The following is a 17,352-nucleotide window of genomic DNA, read 5'->3' on the forward strand; positions in this document are numbered from 1 at the left end:
TAGTCCCAGGCAATCGGACGAGAGGCACATGACCAGCCAGAGACAATGGGAAACCCATGCTCTGCACCGATGGCAGTGCTCACATTCATACCACCACACAGGACTGCTTCTCTTTTGCGCCCAATGAGGAATGTCCTGCCAAGACCGCACTTAGGCTCTATTCCTAGAAAGAGGTCAGGGTGCCAATTTTAATTGCTGCCCGATCTCTCGACCACACATTACGGCATCCGAACTCGCTCAACGTAACAATTATGACGGTCCTAGAGTGCCCCTGCACCCCACATCATAGGGCAGGGTACCCCCAGGCCTCTTCGAGCATGTGCAACCTGGCTCCCGGGCACTGCTAGCCTAGTGCACCACCGAGCGACCAGAGAATCGAGCCCAGTTTTGCTGCCGTGTTTTAATATATTTTGGAATACTGCAGAAAAGTTTTATTTCAAAAAAAGAAACTTAATCCAACATTGGGAATAAAAGTGTTAAAATCAAATATTATTTTTGGCTTCAGCATTCATAAATGTTGAATGGATTTCATTACTCATTTTGTGTGGTCAGACACACCTTATCTAGAAATAAGGCTGAGTCATTAAAGATTATCAACAAAGTTCAAACAACCTTTTTGTAGTCCAACTACCAAACCCCACACACTGCAGGGAATAATATTCTTTATATATCAGTGTATCACTGTATTTTTGTATTCCTATTGTGCATGCCAGAGACAGGCTGAGTCCCTTGTAATTAGCCTGCATGAGGTTTTGTTGTTAATACAAGTCTCTGCACAGCTGTATGCTTTATCTTCAGACTACAATAGTCTGGATCTTTGCTACCATATATGATATATTTCTAATATCAGATATAGAAATGATTAATTATAACCAGAATTAAGAATGCAAGTAGAAATTAGTTCAGATTCTTCAAACTGACTCCTCTAACTTATGCAGTTTGGATTTATCAGTATATATTTGTCAATTTTTTTTATAGACTAAGGAGGATCAAGTCCTTGAAATGGAACAATTTTCCAGCAGTATCAATTTCCAGGCCAGGCATGAGTTAGATCGTTAACAATTTTTAACCTCAACCACAGTAAAGCTTCCAGATCACACCAGATAAAAGTTCTCACATATTCTCTCAATGTGCATATTTACAGAGATTTCAAAATGAATGTCAAGTTTAAATCCACCATTTCCTAAGAATACTTTATAATTCCCAGCTGCCAAGAATAACCATACTACTGCTCCTTGCTGGAGCATGCAGTATATGCTGCAGTGATACCATGATCATCATACATACAGATTTTTGGACTCAACAGTCTTCATAAAAGGCTGTACAATTTGCTGGCGGCTATTCAAACACCTTCTTTATGAGTGACTGTAAAATTTTAATTTTAGTTTAAATGTGGAGGGGAGGACACTGAAAGAAGAATCTGTACGTGAATTAATATTCTCTAAAGATGTATTCTACTTATTCCCGAATGGTCCAAGTTTAACTTGCCATGCCAAAGCGAGAAAAAATGTTTTGTTTTATTCATAAAAGTTGCTATATGCACGGAGGAAAAAGCCTCGACACATATAATGTACTTAATGTCATATTCACACATAGATTGATCCAGAAGCCAACTCATCCATTCAACACTTCTCTCAAAATGCTAATTCGATGTATGCTCGGCAATGACTACTATACCACAGGGGCTGAGGCAGGAAGAATTTAGTTGTGATGTGTTTATTCACATTAAGCATTAACATTTTAACTGTCAAGCTAAGGGAGTGCGAATAGAATGCATGCTACTTTCAGTGAGATGGGAAGTAGGAAATATAGTCTTGCTGCTCACATCCCTAGTTGCTGATTCGGGTTCAGCTGATGCGTAGAAAATATTTGCTGCAACCTTGGCTATATTCAAATTTCCACGCGAGCAAAGTTTGTCTATTGAGCCCATAAGAATGAATTGCGCAAATAATTGGAGATTACCATTTATCTTAACTGTGGCTTAAAGAAGTGGCTTGAGAAATAATGAATGCATTGGTGGTCATCTTCCAAGATTCTATGGACTATTGAACAGTTCTTACAGATTGGAGGGTAGCTAATGTAATCCCACTATTTAAAAAGGGAGGTAGCGAGAAAACAGGGAATTATAGCCTGATAGCAGTAGTGGGTAAAATTCTAGAATCCAGTGGAGTTTGCACATTCTCCCTGTGTCTGCATAGGGTTCACCCCCACAACCCAAATATGTGCAGGATGGGTGGATTGGTCAGGCTAAATTGCCCTTAATTGGAATTTTTAAAAAATTCTAGAAACCATTATCAAAGATTTTATAGCAGAGCACTTAGAAGATAGAAGATTTTTTTAAAAATCAGCATGGATTTATGAAGGGGAATCATGCTTGTCAAATCTACTGAGTGTGTAACTAGTAGAGTTGATGAGGGGGAGTCAGTGGATGTGGTTTATTTGGACTTTCAGAAGGCTTCTGACAAAGTCCCACATAAGAGATTAACGTGTAAAATTAAAGTATATGGAATTAGGGGTAATGTATTGAGATGGATAGAAGTACTTTGGGATGTAGATTATCAGGCCCTGGGGATTAATCAGCTTTCAATCCCATCAATTTCCCCCACACTATTTCTTTACTAATACTGATCTCCTCTCACTAAATCCTACATTCTCTAATGTTTCTGGTATCTTATTTGTGCCCTCATTTGTGTGTATTTGGCAGACAGGAAACAAAGAGTAGGAATTAACTGGTCTTTTTCCAAACAGCAGTCAGTGACTAGTGGGGTACTGCAGGGATTAGTGCTGCAACCCTGGCTATTCACAATGTGTATTAATGATTTGGATTAGGGAACGAATTATAATATCTCCAAATTTGCAGATGATACAAAGTTGGTGGGAGCATGAGCTGTGAGGAGGATGCAGAGATCCTTCAGTGTGATTTGGACAAGTTGAGTGAGTAGGCAAATGAATGGCAGATGAGTTGGTTGGGATTGTATTCGCTAGAGTTCAGAAGAATGAGGGGGAATCTCATAGAAACCTATAACATTCTAATAGATCTAGACAGGGTGTATGCAAGAAGTAGCAAAAACTCTTTGAGGAAAGGCGGGAGACAGAAAGTAGGCAACTACAGGATGTTTCACCTTATAAGAGAGACTAGACCGAGGGGACAGTTTAAAATTAGGGGTCTCCATTTTTTTCCAATTAAGGGGCAATTTTAGCATTGCCAATTTAGCATACCCTGCACTTCTTGGGGTTGTGGGGGTGAGACCCATGCAGACACGGGGAGAATGTGCTAACTCCACACGTACGGTGACCTGGGGTCGGGTCCTCGGTGCCGTGAGGTAGCAACGCTAACCACTGTGCCACCGTGCCGCCCTAGGGGTCTCCCATTTAAGAGCAAGGTGAGAAGTGTTTTTCTCTCGGAGGGTCATTAAACCATGAAATTCTCTTCCCCAGAGCAATGGAGGCCAGGCTTATTTAATATTTTTAAGGCTTCGTTAGATAGATTCTTGATTGACAAGTGAGTCAAAGGGTATAGGGTAGATAGGAAAATGTAGTTGAGGCCTCAATCTGATCAGCTGTCATCTTGTCACATGACAGAGCAGGCTTAAGATCCGTAATAGCCTACTCCTGCTTAGAATTCACATGATTGCATACCAAAATCTTGATCAGTCATCTATTATTATTTGAATTTTATTTTTTATTAAATATTACATGCTGTAAAGACTAATCTATAAAATAAACTGTAACTGCATAACCCCTCATCAGATGGGCTTTGCAGATCCACATAAATGTCCCATATAATACAGTTTGAGTATTCATTCAGTAGAACTATAATGATTATGGACTATGGAAATAAAAATCTTCTTCAAAGTTTTCTTGTAGCGAGTATTTTTTAAATTTTTGTGAATATTGGAGTGCAAAACGGTGGGAGAATTGTCCTATTTCATGTTAATGGGCTTTGCCATTTTTAATTCCACTGAGATTTAATATAACCCTGAAACCTAATTTGTATAAAATTGCAGCAGTTCCCTGTTGGTTGGAACCATAGTTCCACCCAAACTTTCCTAATTCTCCTTTCGTACACACCAACATCCTTGGGAAAATGCTATTGTATTTAAATGAATAATTCTAATGAAGGACTATTCATTCAATTTCATTTCGGACTTTTCCGTTCGATTCAGCAGGAACGTGCCTTGAAGCAGGTCTCAGTTAAAGGTTATGAATAGGTCAATGAGATTGTGGTTAAAATAATTCTGATTTGCAACTTACAATTCAAGTACAAGCCCATAGGAAGTGGAAACTTTCACAGCTTAAAAGGCAACAGAAAAGTCAACCTATTCTCACTTGTATAAAATATTTATTCTATTTTAAGCAATGTGTAGAAGTAACTTAATTTCAGTACCAGAGAACCTGGCTTAAAACAAAGGCACAATTTTGGAGTCGGGCATTTCTTGATGTGCCTCATTTGTTAAGAATTTTTTTCCTCATCAATAAACTTGAAAAGAATTTGCCCTAAAAAATGTGAAAAGTGCAAACGACAAAGACACAGCAAATTCAATGGGGCATCTGAGATCTGGTGAACAACAGGACAAACATTCTTCTCCTTCACCAATAAATTAAAGATTATAAAAGCGGAGAACTATGGAGAAGGAAATATGGTGGTTAGAATCAAATTAAATGCAGAAAGAAAATACAGATAAAGTCAGAATGATTAGATTAAGTGAGTCGGAAAGTAAAGATACAAAAAGGAGAAGTAAGAAAAAAAAAATTGAAACTTCGAGACAATTTATTTACCACCTGAAGGGATTCTGATGTGATCATTATCAGCCTCTGGACTTCCTGCAACAAGTTTATTTCACTTTAACGCCACAAATGTAGCAATTTCTTGAAACATGGATGAATTGAATGTAAACACCCTTTTTTAAGAGGCTTTTGGCACGCAAATTATTCAGCAATATCTGTTAATTTGAAACTCGCAGCAAATGACTTCCTCATGTGCGATTTCCGCAAACTCAAAAGTCTCCAGGTAAGGATTTCCCAGCAATTGCCCAGACGTTCAACCTTCCACTGGGCAACTGCCATGTAATCAGAACCATCCGAGGGTACGACTTAAATGGCAAAGTTCAGACGGTCTTGCAGTAATTGCCATCCAGGGAAAGTTTGAAGAATTAAAACCGTTTAAAACTGGGTATTGACGTCCACAACACTCCCCTACTCCAATTGACCACCCCACCCACAGTCCCCGATCACATGACCACCAGCTGACCACCTCCTCCCACTGACCACCTGACCCCCCTCCCCTAACTACCATTATCACCCAACACCCACCAACCCCCTCCCTGAATCCTATCCATTTATTTTACAAAGCTACTTTCCCCCTGGCTTGAAAGTGGCTGGACCTTTAAACTTACCTGCTTTACTGCAGCTTGTGGCATTGTAAAAGGGGGGAGCGGCTTCCTTAAGTCGGACTGTGCAGCCCTAGACTGAAGATCTCAGGGCCACGCTATCCTACAAGTTCTCGCCCAGCCTGAGTCGGAAGGCTGGTCAAGAAAGTATTGCCTGGATCTCCAGGAAGGAAACTAAGAGTGGAGTGGCAATCTGATTGCCACTCATCGCAGGTTCAGGACCCATATTGCCAGCATCTCCCCCCTCCCCCCCCCCCCCCCCCAATCCCCAAGGGCAGCACGGTGGCACAGTGGGTTAGCCCTGCTGCCTCACGGCGCTGAGGTCCCAGGTTCGATCCCGCTCTGGGCCACTGTCCACGTGGAGTTTGCATATTCTCCCTGTGTTTGCGTGTGTTTCGCCCCCACAACCAAAAGAAGTGCAGGCTAGGTGAATTGGCCATGCTAAATTTCCCCTTAATTGGAAAAAATAAATTGGGTACTCTAAATTTAAAAATAAAAGAAAACAAATGATTGCTGGAGATTCCCTGAAGTATAGATAATTTGAGGCATTGCGTTTAGGACAGGTTGAGGACTCTGGGTCTGTATCATTGGTGTTTAAAAGGATGAGGAGGGATCTTATTGAAACTTACAGTATACTGCGAAGCCTGGATAGAGTGGACGTGGAGAGGATGTTTCCACTAGTAGGAGAAATTAGAACGAGTGGACACCATCTCAGACTACAGGGACGATCCTTTAAAATGTCTCCAGCCAGAGGGTGGTAAATCTGTGGAACTATTTGCCACAGAAGGCTGTGGAGGCCAAATCACTGAGTGTCTTTAAGACAGAGATAGATAGGTTCTTGATTAATAAGGGGATCAGGGGTTATGGGGAGAAGGCTGGAGAATGGGGATGAGAAAATATCAGCCATGATTGAATGGCGGAGCAGACTTGATGGGCCGAGTGGCCTAATTCTGCTCCTATGTCTTATGGTCTTATGATATAGAATGTGCAAACTCCACACAGACAATGATCCAGGGCAGGGTTTCGAACCCGGGTCCTCAGTGCCGTAGCCTGCAGTGCTAATCACTACGCTATGTGCCACCCATTAATCTCCAGTAATCATAACAAAGTTCCATTGGCCATCTCTCTCTGACAAGTACATAGAAGGAAGACATTTGGCCCATTGAGTCTGCATCAACCCTCTGAAAGAGCATCCTATCTAGGCCCACTCAGTCGCCCTATCCTCCTAACCTCACCTACCCTGCACATCTTTGGACACTAAGAGACAATTTAGCATAGCCAATCCACCCAATCTGCACTTCTTGGACTGTGGGAGGAAACCGGAGCACCCGGAGGAAAGCATGGTTGGAATGAATGTTTGTCTCACTTTCATGACATCTTAATTTCATCTTTTGCAGACACACCACCTGCCTGTATATTAAACCAAGATTTTTAAAACTATAACTACACCAGATATACATATTATATATACACCTTAACATAGGCTTTTAATAACATTGCCACAACAGATAAAAATATATAATACAGCCTATATAAAAATTTCCGACATTCTTCACACCGAAAACTGCCTCTACATTCCAATTAAGCTAACCCATATATTTCAAATACCACTTACGTATAAAATTAACAACCAGGTTTTACTTGGTCATCTTGGTCAGAGCTCTTGGAGATAGAAACCTGGAAATAAAAACGTTCTGTCCAGCTTCGACTCTTGCAGGCAACTAATTTTTCAGATAGACCTGGCCCCTCCCATTAGCTATTTTGTTGTACTCAAAGCACACAGCATTCTTTGGAGCCTGCTATAGGTTGTGCCTTTACTTGCTTAGCCAGGGCCAAATACAATATCTCACTTTTAATCACAGTTCTACCAGTCATACTGCGTTTTTACCCCAGGTTTTAATAACATTACTGCAAAACTACAAACTAAAATATGACAATTTCTTATATTCATAACACCCCTGTGGAGTTTGGAAGTTCTGGGCCAAGATGACTTGGGAAAAAATCCTTTCAAAAGATTTCCTTCTTCAGAAAAACTCCATTCTGATTTTAAAGGAGTTTCAGATTGGATAACCTAAAATATCATAAAATATAGTTCAGGTTTAATTACTTTTCATGTTAAAGTCAAAGTGAATTCACACATAGGTTGCTTTCAAAAATGAAACAATACCCCATCTGTTCAAGTGATTGGGCTCTGACTTGTAATCAAATGTAAATCCCAATACCACCTTGCATTTCGTTCCATTGCTACAGCAGTTCTCAGTTTGAGGATAAGAACCAAAAGTAATGTAAAGAGTCAGATTTTTATTCAACATTTTGATTAGTGATTCAATTGGCTCTATTATTCGCATAATATAGTCATGGAAGTGAATAGTTGAATGGTCAGGGGAACATTTCAAGCCAGAATGCGCCATGAATTTCCTAGATGTGTCTGTGTCTGTCATCAAGCACTTATCGATTCCAGTCCCATTTCCCAGCGCTTCGTCCGTAGCCTTGTATCCTAAAGTGTTTCAAGTGCTTATGTAAGTGCTTATTAAATGCTGTGAGGGTTCCCGCCTCTGCCACCCTTTCAGACGGTGAGTTCCAGATTCCACCACTCTCTGGGTGAAGACATTTTTCCTCAAATCTCCTCTAAATCTTCTGCCCATTACCTTAAATCTATGCCCCCTGATTATTCGCCCCTCAACTAAGGGAAAATGTTCCTTCCAATCTACCTTATCAATGTCTCTCTCAATTTTGTATATCTCAATTAGGTGCCCCTGATTCTTCTCTGCTCTGAGGAGAATAACCCCAGACTAACCTGCCTCTCTTCAAAGCTGAAAAGCTACAGCGCAGGCAACATCCTGGTGAATCTCTTCTGCACTTTTTCTAATCCAATCACATCCTTAATGTATTGTGGCCACCTGTACTACACACACTACTCTCACTGTGGCCCAACGGGCATGTTATACAGCTCCACCATAACCTCCGTGCCCTTGTGTTCAATGCCTCGGCTAATGAATGCAAGTATCCCATGTGCCTTTGTAACCACTTTATCTGCATTTCCTGCTGCCATCAGGGACCTATGGACATGGACCCTATCGTCCCTCTATCCTCTGTACTTCCTAGCGTCCTACCGTTCATTATTTATTTAACAGGTTTATGAAAAAGATAAATAGGAGCCTCTGGGCATCTGTGCCATCGAGATTATTTATCAAAAAATATACTTTCTTCGTAAAATATCTGAAAGAACATTACAAACATTTCAAAATGGACATTACACAAAGTGCAATAATATTCAACTTCTCTATATACATCATGTTGCACTCTGAGATGCTTCAATACAATCAAAGAAATATTACGGATATTTGAAAAAGATTGTTACAAATAGTGCAAAGGTATTTAAGTTGTCTACATTGATCAAGGTGCACTCTGAGGTGATTCATAGAAATTTTTTTCATAGAATTTACAGTACAGAAGGAGGCCATTCGGCCCATCGAGTCTGCACCAGCTCCTGGAAAGAGCACCCTACCCAAGGTTAAGGGCAATTTTGGACACTAAGGGCAATTTATCATGGCCAATCCACCTAACCTGCACATCTTTGGACTGTGGGAGGAAACCGGAGCACCCGGAGGAAACCCACGCACACACGGGGAGGATGTGCAGACTCCACACAGACAGTGACCCAAGCCGGAATCGAACCTGGGACCCTGGAGCTGTGAAGCGATTGTGCTATCCACAATGCTACCGTGCTGCCCGTAAATTCAATACAATTGTGCTATATGTAATATTTAGTGTACATATTTCATGTAAGTCATACAACCCGAAGGGGTTCTTATACAATTACAAGCTCCTAAGTTCACTATGGCTGAAAGGTCTTAGACCGGGATCTTCCCCCATTGCATCTCTGCCCCAAGCTTTAGCGCATCTCTCAGCATGTAGTCCTTGGCTTTGCAGTGTGCCAATCTGCAACGCTTGGTTAGATACAGTTATTTGCGCTGGAAGATCAACAAATTTTGAGAAGACCAAAGAACATATTTCACTGGGTTGATGACTGACTCGCAACAGCTGATGCCTGACTCGGTGTGCTTCCCAGGGAACAGCCCGTAGAGCAGAGTCCTGCGTCATGGAGCTGCTTGGGATGAACCTCGACAAAAACCATCTCATCTCTCTCCAGACCTTCTTTGCAAAGGGACGTTTCACACGGAGGTGGACAACGGTCTCTTCCCCACCACAGTTATCTCGAGGACAATGTGCGGATGGGGTGAGACTCTGGGCACATAGGAAGGATATGATGGGAAGTGTCTTTCTCACCACCAGCTAAGCTAGGTCTTGGTGCTTGTTTGACAGTTCTGGTGATGAGGCATTCTGCCAAATGACCTTGACAGTCTGACTATCCGACAGGATCCGCCATCTTCTTTTATAGAAGGGCCCCTGGGATATTATGTGCAGACCACTGTCGAAGGTGTTTCTCTCCATAAATTTTTCCATGAGGGACAGCTGGTATGGCATGCTCCAACTTCTTGGAACGTTCTGCTACCTCACCCATCCTTCTCAATACTGGGAACAGGTAGAACCTCAGCACATAGTGACACTTGGTGTGTGCACATTGAGGATCTATGCATAGCTTGAAGCAACACATACGAAGAAGGCCATCAAGATTAGGATGAAGTTGAGCATGTTTTTTGGCGCTTTATCTAGAGGTTTGTACATTGCATCCCTATGAACGCAATCCATTTTGACCCGCAGATGATGTGAAAAGTGGCTCAGATAATGCCATAGTGCAGGAGTGAGGAATGGGCCAGACCTGCACCACTTACAGCAACTTCCTTTAGAATTTTTTCTAATTATAATTTACAGTGCCGAGGGAGGCCATTTGGCCCATCTAGTCTACACCAGCCCTAGGAAATAGCACCCCACTTAATCCCACACCTCCCCCTATCCCTGTAACCGAGTAACACAGCAACACCGAGAGTGCCACGCACCTGATGACCAGGTTCTCACCCGCAATGGAGAAGGAGTGTCGCTCCCACATACCCAGTTTTTGGTTCATTATACCTCGTTTCTTCCACTTTTCCGCTGGTCCTTCCGAACCATATCTCCAACATCTTCAGGCCGTCTGACCTGAAGGGGACAGGCGATTGGTCAGCCCAGTTCCCAAAGAACATGGCCTCGCTCTTGCCACAATTTACCTTGGCATCCGGGGCCTGTTCGAACTAGTCGCAGATGTGGATCAGTCTGTGCACTGACAGCGGATCCAAGCAGACAACAATGATGTCATCCATGTACAGAGAGGCTATGATTTGATTGCCTCCACTGCCTGGGATCCTCCTTCTCTTATTTCCAAATCCTGCCTGATGGACTGAGCAAAGGGTTCTTCTATACAACACACAAACAGGACGGGAGACAGAGAGGGCAGCCCTGCCTGACTTCAGATTTAATTGGAAAGATTTCCGATTCCCACGCGTTGATTGAAACTGCGTTACTGATGTTTGTGTCGAGCGGTTGGATGCAATTGCGGATCTCCCCCCCCCCCCCCCCCCCCCCAACCACAACCACATTTTAGAAAGCACATCCATCATGTAGGTGTGCAATATTCTGTCAAAGGCCTTCTCCTGGTCCAGGCTGATGAGGCAGGTATGCATATCCCTGTCCTGCAAATAGGCAATTGTGTCCCTGAGTAGCACGAGACTATCAGAGATCTTCCTGCCAGGTACAGCGCAGGTCTGGTCAGAGCGGATCACCCACTCCAGAGCAGACCTAACCTGACTGGCGATGACCTAGGATAGAATTTTATAGTTCACATTTAACAGTGAAATGGGTCGGCAGTTGCTAATGTCTTCCCTTACTCTCATCTACAAGCGGAAGAGGGAAATGAGGCCTTTCCTTATGGATTCTGACATGCTCCTGGTCAGAAGAACACTCTTTCTGAACCTAGCTAAGGAGATTCAACAAGAGAATACCATTCAAGGGATGACTCTCTGCAGGCACTATGGATGGAATACATCGGCTGGCGAGTGCAACTCATTTGAAGTATCACTTGCCGGTTAATGCACGTTTAATTTGTGTTGCTTCTGATAATGATGAAGTAAAAGTTCCAAAAAAACGAAATATCATTCCAGTAGTTGTTTAGGTCAATTAGGTTCTTTTGGTATATGGTATTCCCAACAGAGATCACAACAAAAGCAATTCCATACTAATAGCATAAAACAATGTCAACGGCATAAGATAATTTTAAGAAGGAAGAGTACATAAAAGTACTTTCTGATTATGCTGCAGGCTGAGTAGAAAGTTATGCAATATATTTAACGTGTATTAATTAAATTTGTGTGAAGATTCATTGGACTATGCTCTTCACTCACCTGCTGTGATGCCTGAACCTGCTGTACCACTTGTGTTGGCACTCCAGTCGGTGCACCAGCTGAAGAGGAGCTGGAATCTGAGCCTGTATCGGTTGGCCTCATGTTTGCTTCTAAACAAAAACAGTAACAACTTTTAAAACACCCTCATAACTTCTGTTTTCATTTGTGAAAATCTTGGCATTTACTTTTTAAAAATCCAAAGTAACAAAATGATCTGAGGTGTTTGTAAAATTACAGGACCATTTTCAGCTCCACTACTCTTTATATTTTATTTATTTCTTGACAACTTGTTGTTCCAATGTTTCATTCTGAACCTTGACCATGTTTTTTTGCTTTTTCTTTTCAAACGAGGATATCGTTCGTTACCGTACGTTCCATCGAGCCTGCTCCGCCATATAATATGATCATGGCTGATCTTCAGCTTCACCTCCACTTTCTATCCATATCCTTTGATTCCCTAAGAGGCCAAACATCTGTCCATCTCAGTCTTAAGTATATTCAATAATGGAGCATCCACAAACCTCTAGAGTTCCAACACAATTAATTTCCCCAAACGGTGGCAGTGCGAATATTATTGATAGTAAGCAGAGGAAGGCGTTATCCCACCACAGCATGGCAAACTGGGGGAATTGAAATTCAATTAATTAATACATCTGTTTTAAAAATGCTAGTCTCATTCACAATAATGGCAAAATCACTGAATTGTTGTAAAAATCCATCTCGGTCACTAGTATCCTATGTGGGAGGAAATCTGCCTTTCTTACCCTGTCTGGCCCACATTGACTCCAGACTCACCGCAACGTGGTTGACTCTTAAAGGTCCTCTGATATTTCCCAGCAAGCCACTCATTTCAACGGCAATTAGGAATTGGCAATAAATGCTGGGCTTGCCAACCATACTACTTTCCAAGAATTAATGAAAGAAATTTGAAGACAGCAGTTGCATGACTTAAACTATGACATCTGGGATACAAATTTGAGACCTTAAATATACAAGTTACACTCAGTTCTGATGGGATAATTTATTCCAATAGACAAGTAAGTTGCTTTAAATTGTCACTATGATGTGACTTGTGCATGAGTAATTTTCATTTGTAATTTCATCGGCTCATCAAACATATATTGAGCTGTTTAAAAATAACTTTTTGAAAGCAAAAAAAAAAACAAGGTGGCTGCCACAAGTCACCTGATTTCTGGTTTTGTAAGTTGATCTGCTTTGGTCAGTTCCAATGTGAATTACAATTCAGATATGCCACAGCATCCTTCCATAGAATTTCATGCCTGCTAATGTCAAGAACTACTTCAAAATGATTTGCTAATAACCGTGCTGAACCTCATATTTGCATTTCTATAAGGCTATCTCTCAAGCAGAGACTGAAAGTCTGAGACAATAGTTACATGGAAAGATGTTCTTCCCATTTTATGAATATGGACAATAGATATTCAGGAGTTTAAAGATAGGAAATTAAAGAATCTAATACCCACAGCCATAAAACAGAAGCCATGGTGTGTTCAGACATCAGCTATGCAAATTCCATCTGAAATAATTCTGGGGAGAGAAGTCATGTGACTTGAGTAAGAATTTTGAAATCTCTTTTAACATACCATGCAAGCTGCTGAAATGGTAGTCGGGAGAAGCTGCCAATTGAGCAGTAGCAAGTTCCCTTCTCTTTTCCCCCAAGATTCAGTGACCACGTTGTGCCCAGCGTGGATTGGGGCACGCTGGGTGAATAACGGGAATGGGGCAAAATTGACAATCACACTGTGTGCGAACCATTTTGCCATTCATCCGGCCCGCTCCCCGATGGAGAGGTCCAGATCAAGCCCATTGATCTGCTTCCTTTCCCCGCCCGGCAGTCCCTCTTCTCATGCTGTCCGCACTGACCGTCGCCACCAGGCGGCATTGCTGACCCTGCTGCTGGTCCTCCAAACCCCTGAGGGGAACAGTGTGCCCTAACACTCATCCACAGCATCAAGAAGCCTCGAGAGGACAGCATCCCCAAACGGGAAGCACGACTGTGTGCTGCCATGCTTGTGTGTTGACTGGGAGTGAGGTAGCGCTTAAAAGCAGTTCCCTTTTGTTAGCGGCGAGCTGCTGAGGTGTGATTTGGATGACTCAAATGGCGAGGGAGCCTATAATGCCACAAGACTCTTGGGGCCGCGATTTCACCAATGCAGCCATTGCAGAACACCCAGCCAAACGCACCCAAACCAGATTTTGACATTTTCTGTTGAATCCTGCCCCCTATCTCTATTCCAGTTTAAAATCCAGCACATGAATTTTTAATTGAAAGGAACCACAGAAGTAAAACTTATCGGATTGTTTGAAAAGACTGATTATATCTCCAGAAATTGCAGTGTACGTGGGCTTCAACTCCGTTGAATTTTCTACTTTAAAAAAATAATAATTTTTATTCAAATTTTCACAAAATATCAACAGCAAAAAGAAAAAAATTACAAACAGAAAGAACAACACCCCCCCCCCCCCCCCCCCCCTCCATGCATATACAAACAAAGAGATAAATAAACACCCGTCATTCCTGAAGAAGAATCCTCCGCTGGGCTACTAGGGACGCAAAGGCCAGAATGCCGGCCTCTTCCGCCTCCTGCACTCCCGGCTCCACCACCACCCCAAATATTGCGAGCCCACAGCCCGGATCGACCCTGGATCCTACCACCCTTGACAGCGTCCTTGCTACGCCCTTCCAAAATTCCCCCAGATCTGGGCATGCCCAGAACATATGTGCATGATTTTCTGGGCTCCCTGAGCACCTAATACACCTGTCCTCTCTCCCAAAGAACCGGCTCATCCTTGTCCCGGTCATGTGAGCCCTATGCAGCACCTTAAATTGTATGAGGCCAAGCCTCGCACAAGAAGAGGAGTTCACCCTCCTCAGGGCATCCGCCCACGTCCCCTCCTCTATCTCCTCACCCAGCTCCTCCTCCCATTTACCCTTCAACTCCTCGACCGAGGCCTCGTCCATCTCCTGCATCACGGTACGCTGCCGAGATCCTCCCCTCTCCAACCCACACCCCCGAGAGCACCCTGTCCTGGATCCCACGCGGCGGCAGCAGAGGGAACTCCACCACCTGTCGCCGGACAAGCGCCCTTACCTGCATGTACCTAAAGGTGTTCCCCAGGGGGAGCCCGAACGTCCCTTCCAGCTCACCCAGGCTTGCAAACTTCCCGTCTATGAACAGGTCCCCCAATCTCCTGACACCTGCCCTGTGCCAACTCAGGAATCCGCCATCAATTCTTCCCGGAACAAACCGGTGGTTCCCCCGTATCGGGGACCCCATCTAGGCCCCCACCTCCCCCCTGTGCCGCCTCCACTGCCCCCAAATTTTGAGGGTAGCCGCCACCACCGGGCTCGTGGTATACCTCGTTGGAGGGAGCGGCAGTGGCGCCATTACCAGCGCCTCCAGGCTCGTGCCCACACAGGACGCCTTCTCCATCCTCTTCCATGCTGCCCCCTCCCCCTCCATCACCCACTTACGCACCATTGCTGCGTTGGCAGCCCAATAGTACCCACAGAGACTGGGCAGCACCAGCCCCCCCCTATCCCTGCCCCGTTCCAAGTACACCCTTCTCACCCTCGGGGTCCCGCGTGCCCACACAAACCCCGTAATGCTCCTGTTAACCCGCCTGAAAAAGGCCTTCGGGATAAGGATGTGGAGGCACTGGAACAGGAAACAAAATCTCGGGAGCACCGTCACCTTGACTGACTGCACCCTACCCGCCAGAGACAGCGGCAGCATGTCCCATCTCTTAAACCCCTCCTCCATTTGCTCCACCAGCCTTGTGAGGTTAAGCTTATGCAAGGCCCCCCAGCTCCTGGCCACCTGAACCCCCAAGTACCTGAAGCTCCTCTCCACCCTTTTCAGTGGGAGCCTACCAATCCCCCCCTCCTGGTCCCCCGGGTGTACCACAAATAGCTCGCTCTTTACTCCATTGAATTTTCAAGATCAAGAGAAGTGTTTTGTTTCAGCCAGGGATACCAGCAAAGGACTCAAACGGGGAACTGTATTATTTTTTCCTTTTTAAAAAAATTTGGCTAAAAAAGAGACTTTCTACAGTATTTCTTGCAATTATGCACGTGTGTATGTTTGTGTGAGAGAGTGAAAGAGAGAGAGGATTGTAATTGTGTCGGTTAGATGTGGGCTTACGTTTCGAAATATTTTGATATCTTTGTCGAGGTGGAATTTTGGCTGAATGAAAACTAACCCCTTTTTTTATTTTAAACTCAAGAAAGCCTGCCAAGCAAGTTTCTTTACAACCGGCAAGTAAATGGCCAAGCACAGACATTGAGCAAATACCTTCATCCTTATGAATTTACAGACTGTTAGGGTCAGACTTGGAGTTGTATGATACGGGGGGGGGGGGGGGGGGGGAGTGGGGGGGTTTACTCCCCATGTGGCCATAACAAGATCCACAAGTTTTATCCAGTGCGGTCTAACTTTTTAAAACCAAGCGACATGGCATCAATTTAAGAAAGTTGGCTACTACCATGATGTCATTAAATGTCAAGGATATTACATAACTGAAATCATGAAGTCAATATATTATGTAAAAAGAGTCATCAATCACATCAGCCGAAATCATCCCACAATGCTATTCGTGACACTTTCAAACCATCTCAGTTGCTGCTATTAAGTACACGATCAACCTGATTATTTAATGTTTCATTGACTGGGCTCTGGACCACAATCTAGCAAAGCTTCCCATCAACAGGTCCAGGCAGCAGGCCATTGAGGAGGTTGTCCGCCCCGACGGTCTGCTCCTCTTCTGCGGCTACTTTCAGGGTCGAGTGTCCCTGGAAAGGGAGTATGCGGTCTCGACGGGTGCCCTTAAGACCTTCCATTCCCATTGGGAACCACAGGGGCTGGGGTACCTCACTGACCCTGTTAATCACATTTTGGTTTAATGTTTTAAGTTTCATTTATGATTCGCTTTTTGTTCATGGCAGTTTCCCTTAAGGGGCTGTCCCTTTAATTTGCCCTTCAGTTCATTTGGTTTCATTTACTTAGTTCTTTGTGTTAAACAAAACAGTTGTACAGATTTACTGGGGGAAATAAGGATTTATGAAGTTTCAGATTATAGATATAAGAAATAGAAGCAGGAGTAGAGAGTTTGGCCCTTTGTGCCTGCTCCGCCATTCAATATGATCATGGCTGATTTTCTACCTCAGTTCCACCATTTTAAAAAATAAATTTAGAGTACAGCGGGTGGAGGCGGCTTCATGCAGGGGCTCCTCTACCACTGCCGCCGGCCAAGTACACCACCAGCCCGGTAGTGGTGGCGACCCTGCGGATATGGGGCCAGTGGAGGAGGCATGGAGGGGAGATGGGGGCGTCTGTCTGGGCGCCAATCTGCGACAACCATCGGTTTGCCCCCGGGAGTATGGATGGGGGGTTCCGAGTATGGCGGCGGGCGGGGGTGGGAAGGGTGGGTGATATGTTCCTGGAAGGGAGCTTTGCGAGTCTGAGGAGCTTGGAGGAGAAATTTGGGTTGGTAAGGGAAAATGATTTTAGGTACCTACAGTTGTGGGACTTTGTTCGTAGACAGGTCCCATCTTTCCCACGCCTCCCGCCAATGGGGATCCTAGACAGAATAGTCTCTAGGGG

The 17,352-nt window shown here is 43.8% G+C and overlaps 1 protein-coding gene across 12 annotated transcripts in view; it reads right to left on the reverse strand.

The window, feature by feature from the left end:
• rfx1a (regulatory factor X, 1a (influences HLA class II expression)) overlaps positions 1 to 17,352 on the reverse strand; it is a 119,403-nt gene that overhangs the window by 58,223 nt on the left and 43,828 nt on the right. For all 12 annotated transcript variants that reach the window (XM_038784652.1, XM_038784649.1, XM_038784644.1 and 9 more), the window contains one exon: positions 11,729 to 11,838. In XM_038784652.1, coding sequence (XP_038640580.1) covers positions 11,729 to 11,838 — 110 coding nt within the window. The remainder of the gene's footprint in view (positions 1 to 11,728; positions 11,839 to 17,352) is intronic.

Source organism: Scyliorhinus canicula, chromosome 25 (assembly GCF_902713615.1).
Source record: "Scyliorhinus canicula chromosome 25, sScyCan1.1, whole genome shotgun sequence".
NCBI classification, from domain to species: domain Eukaryota; kingdom Metazoa; phylum Chordata; class Chondrichthyes; order Carcharhiniformes; family Scyliorhinidae; genus Scyliorhinus; species Scyliorhinus canicula.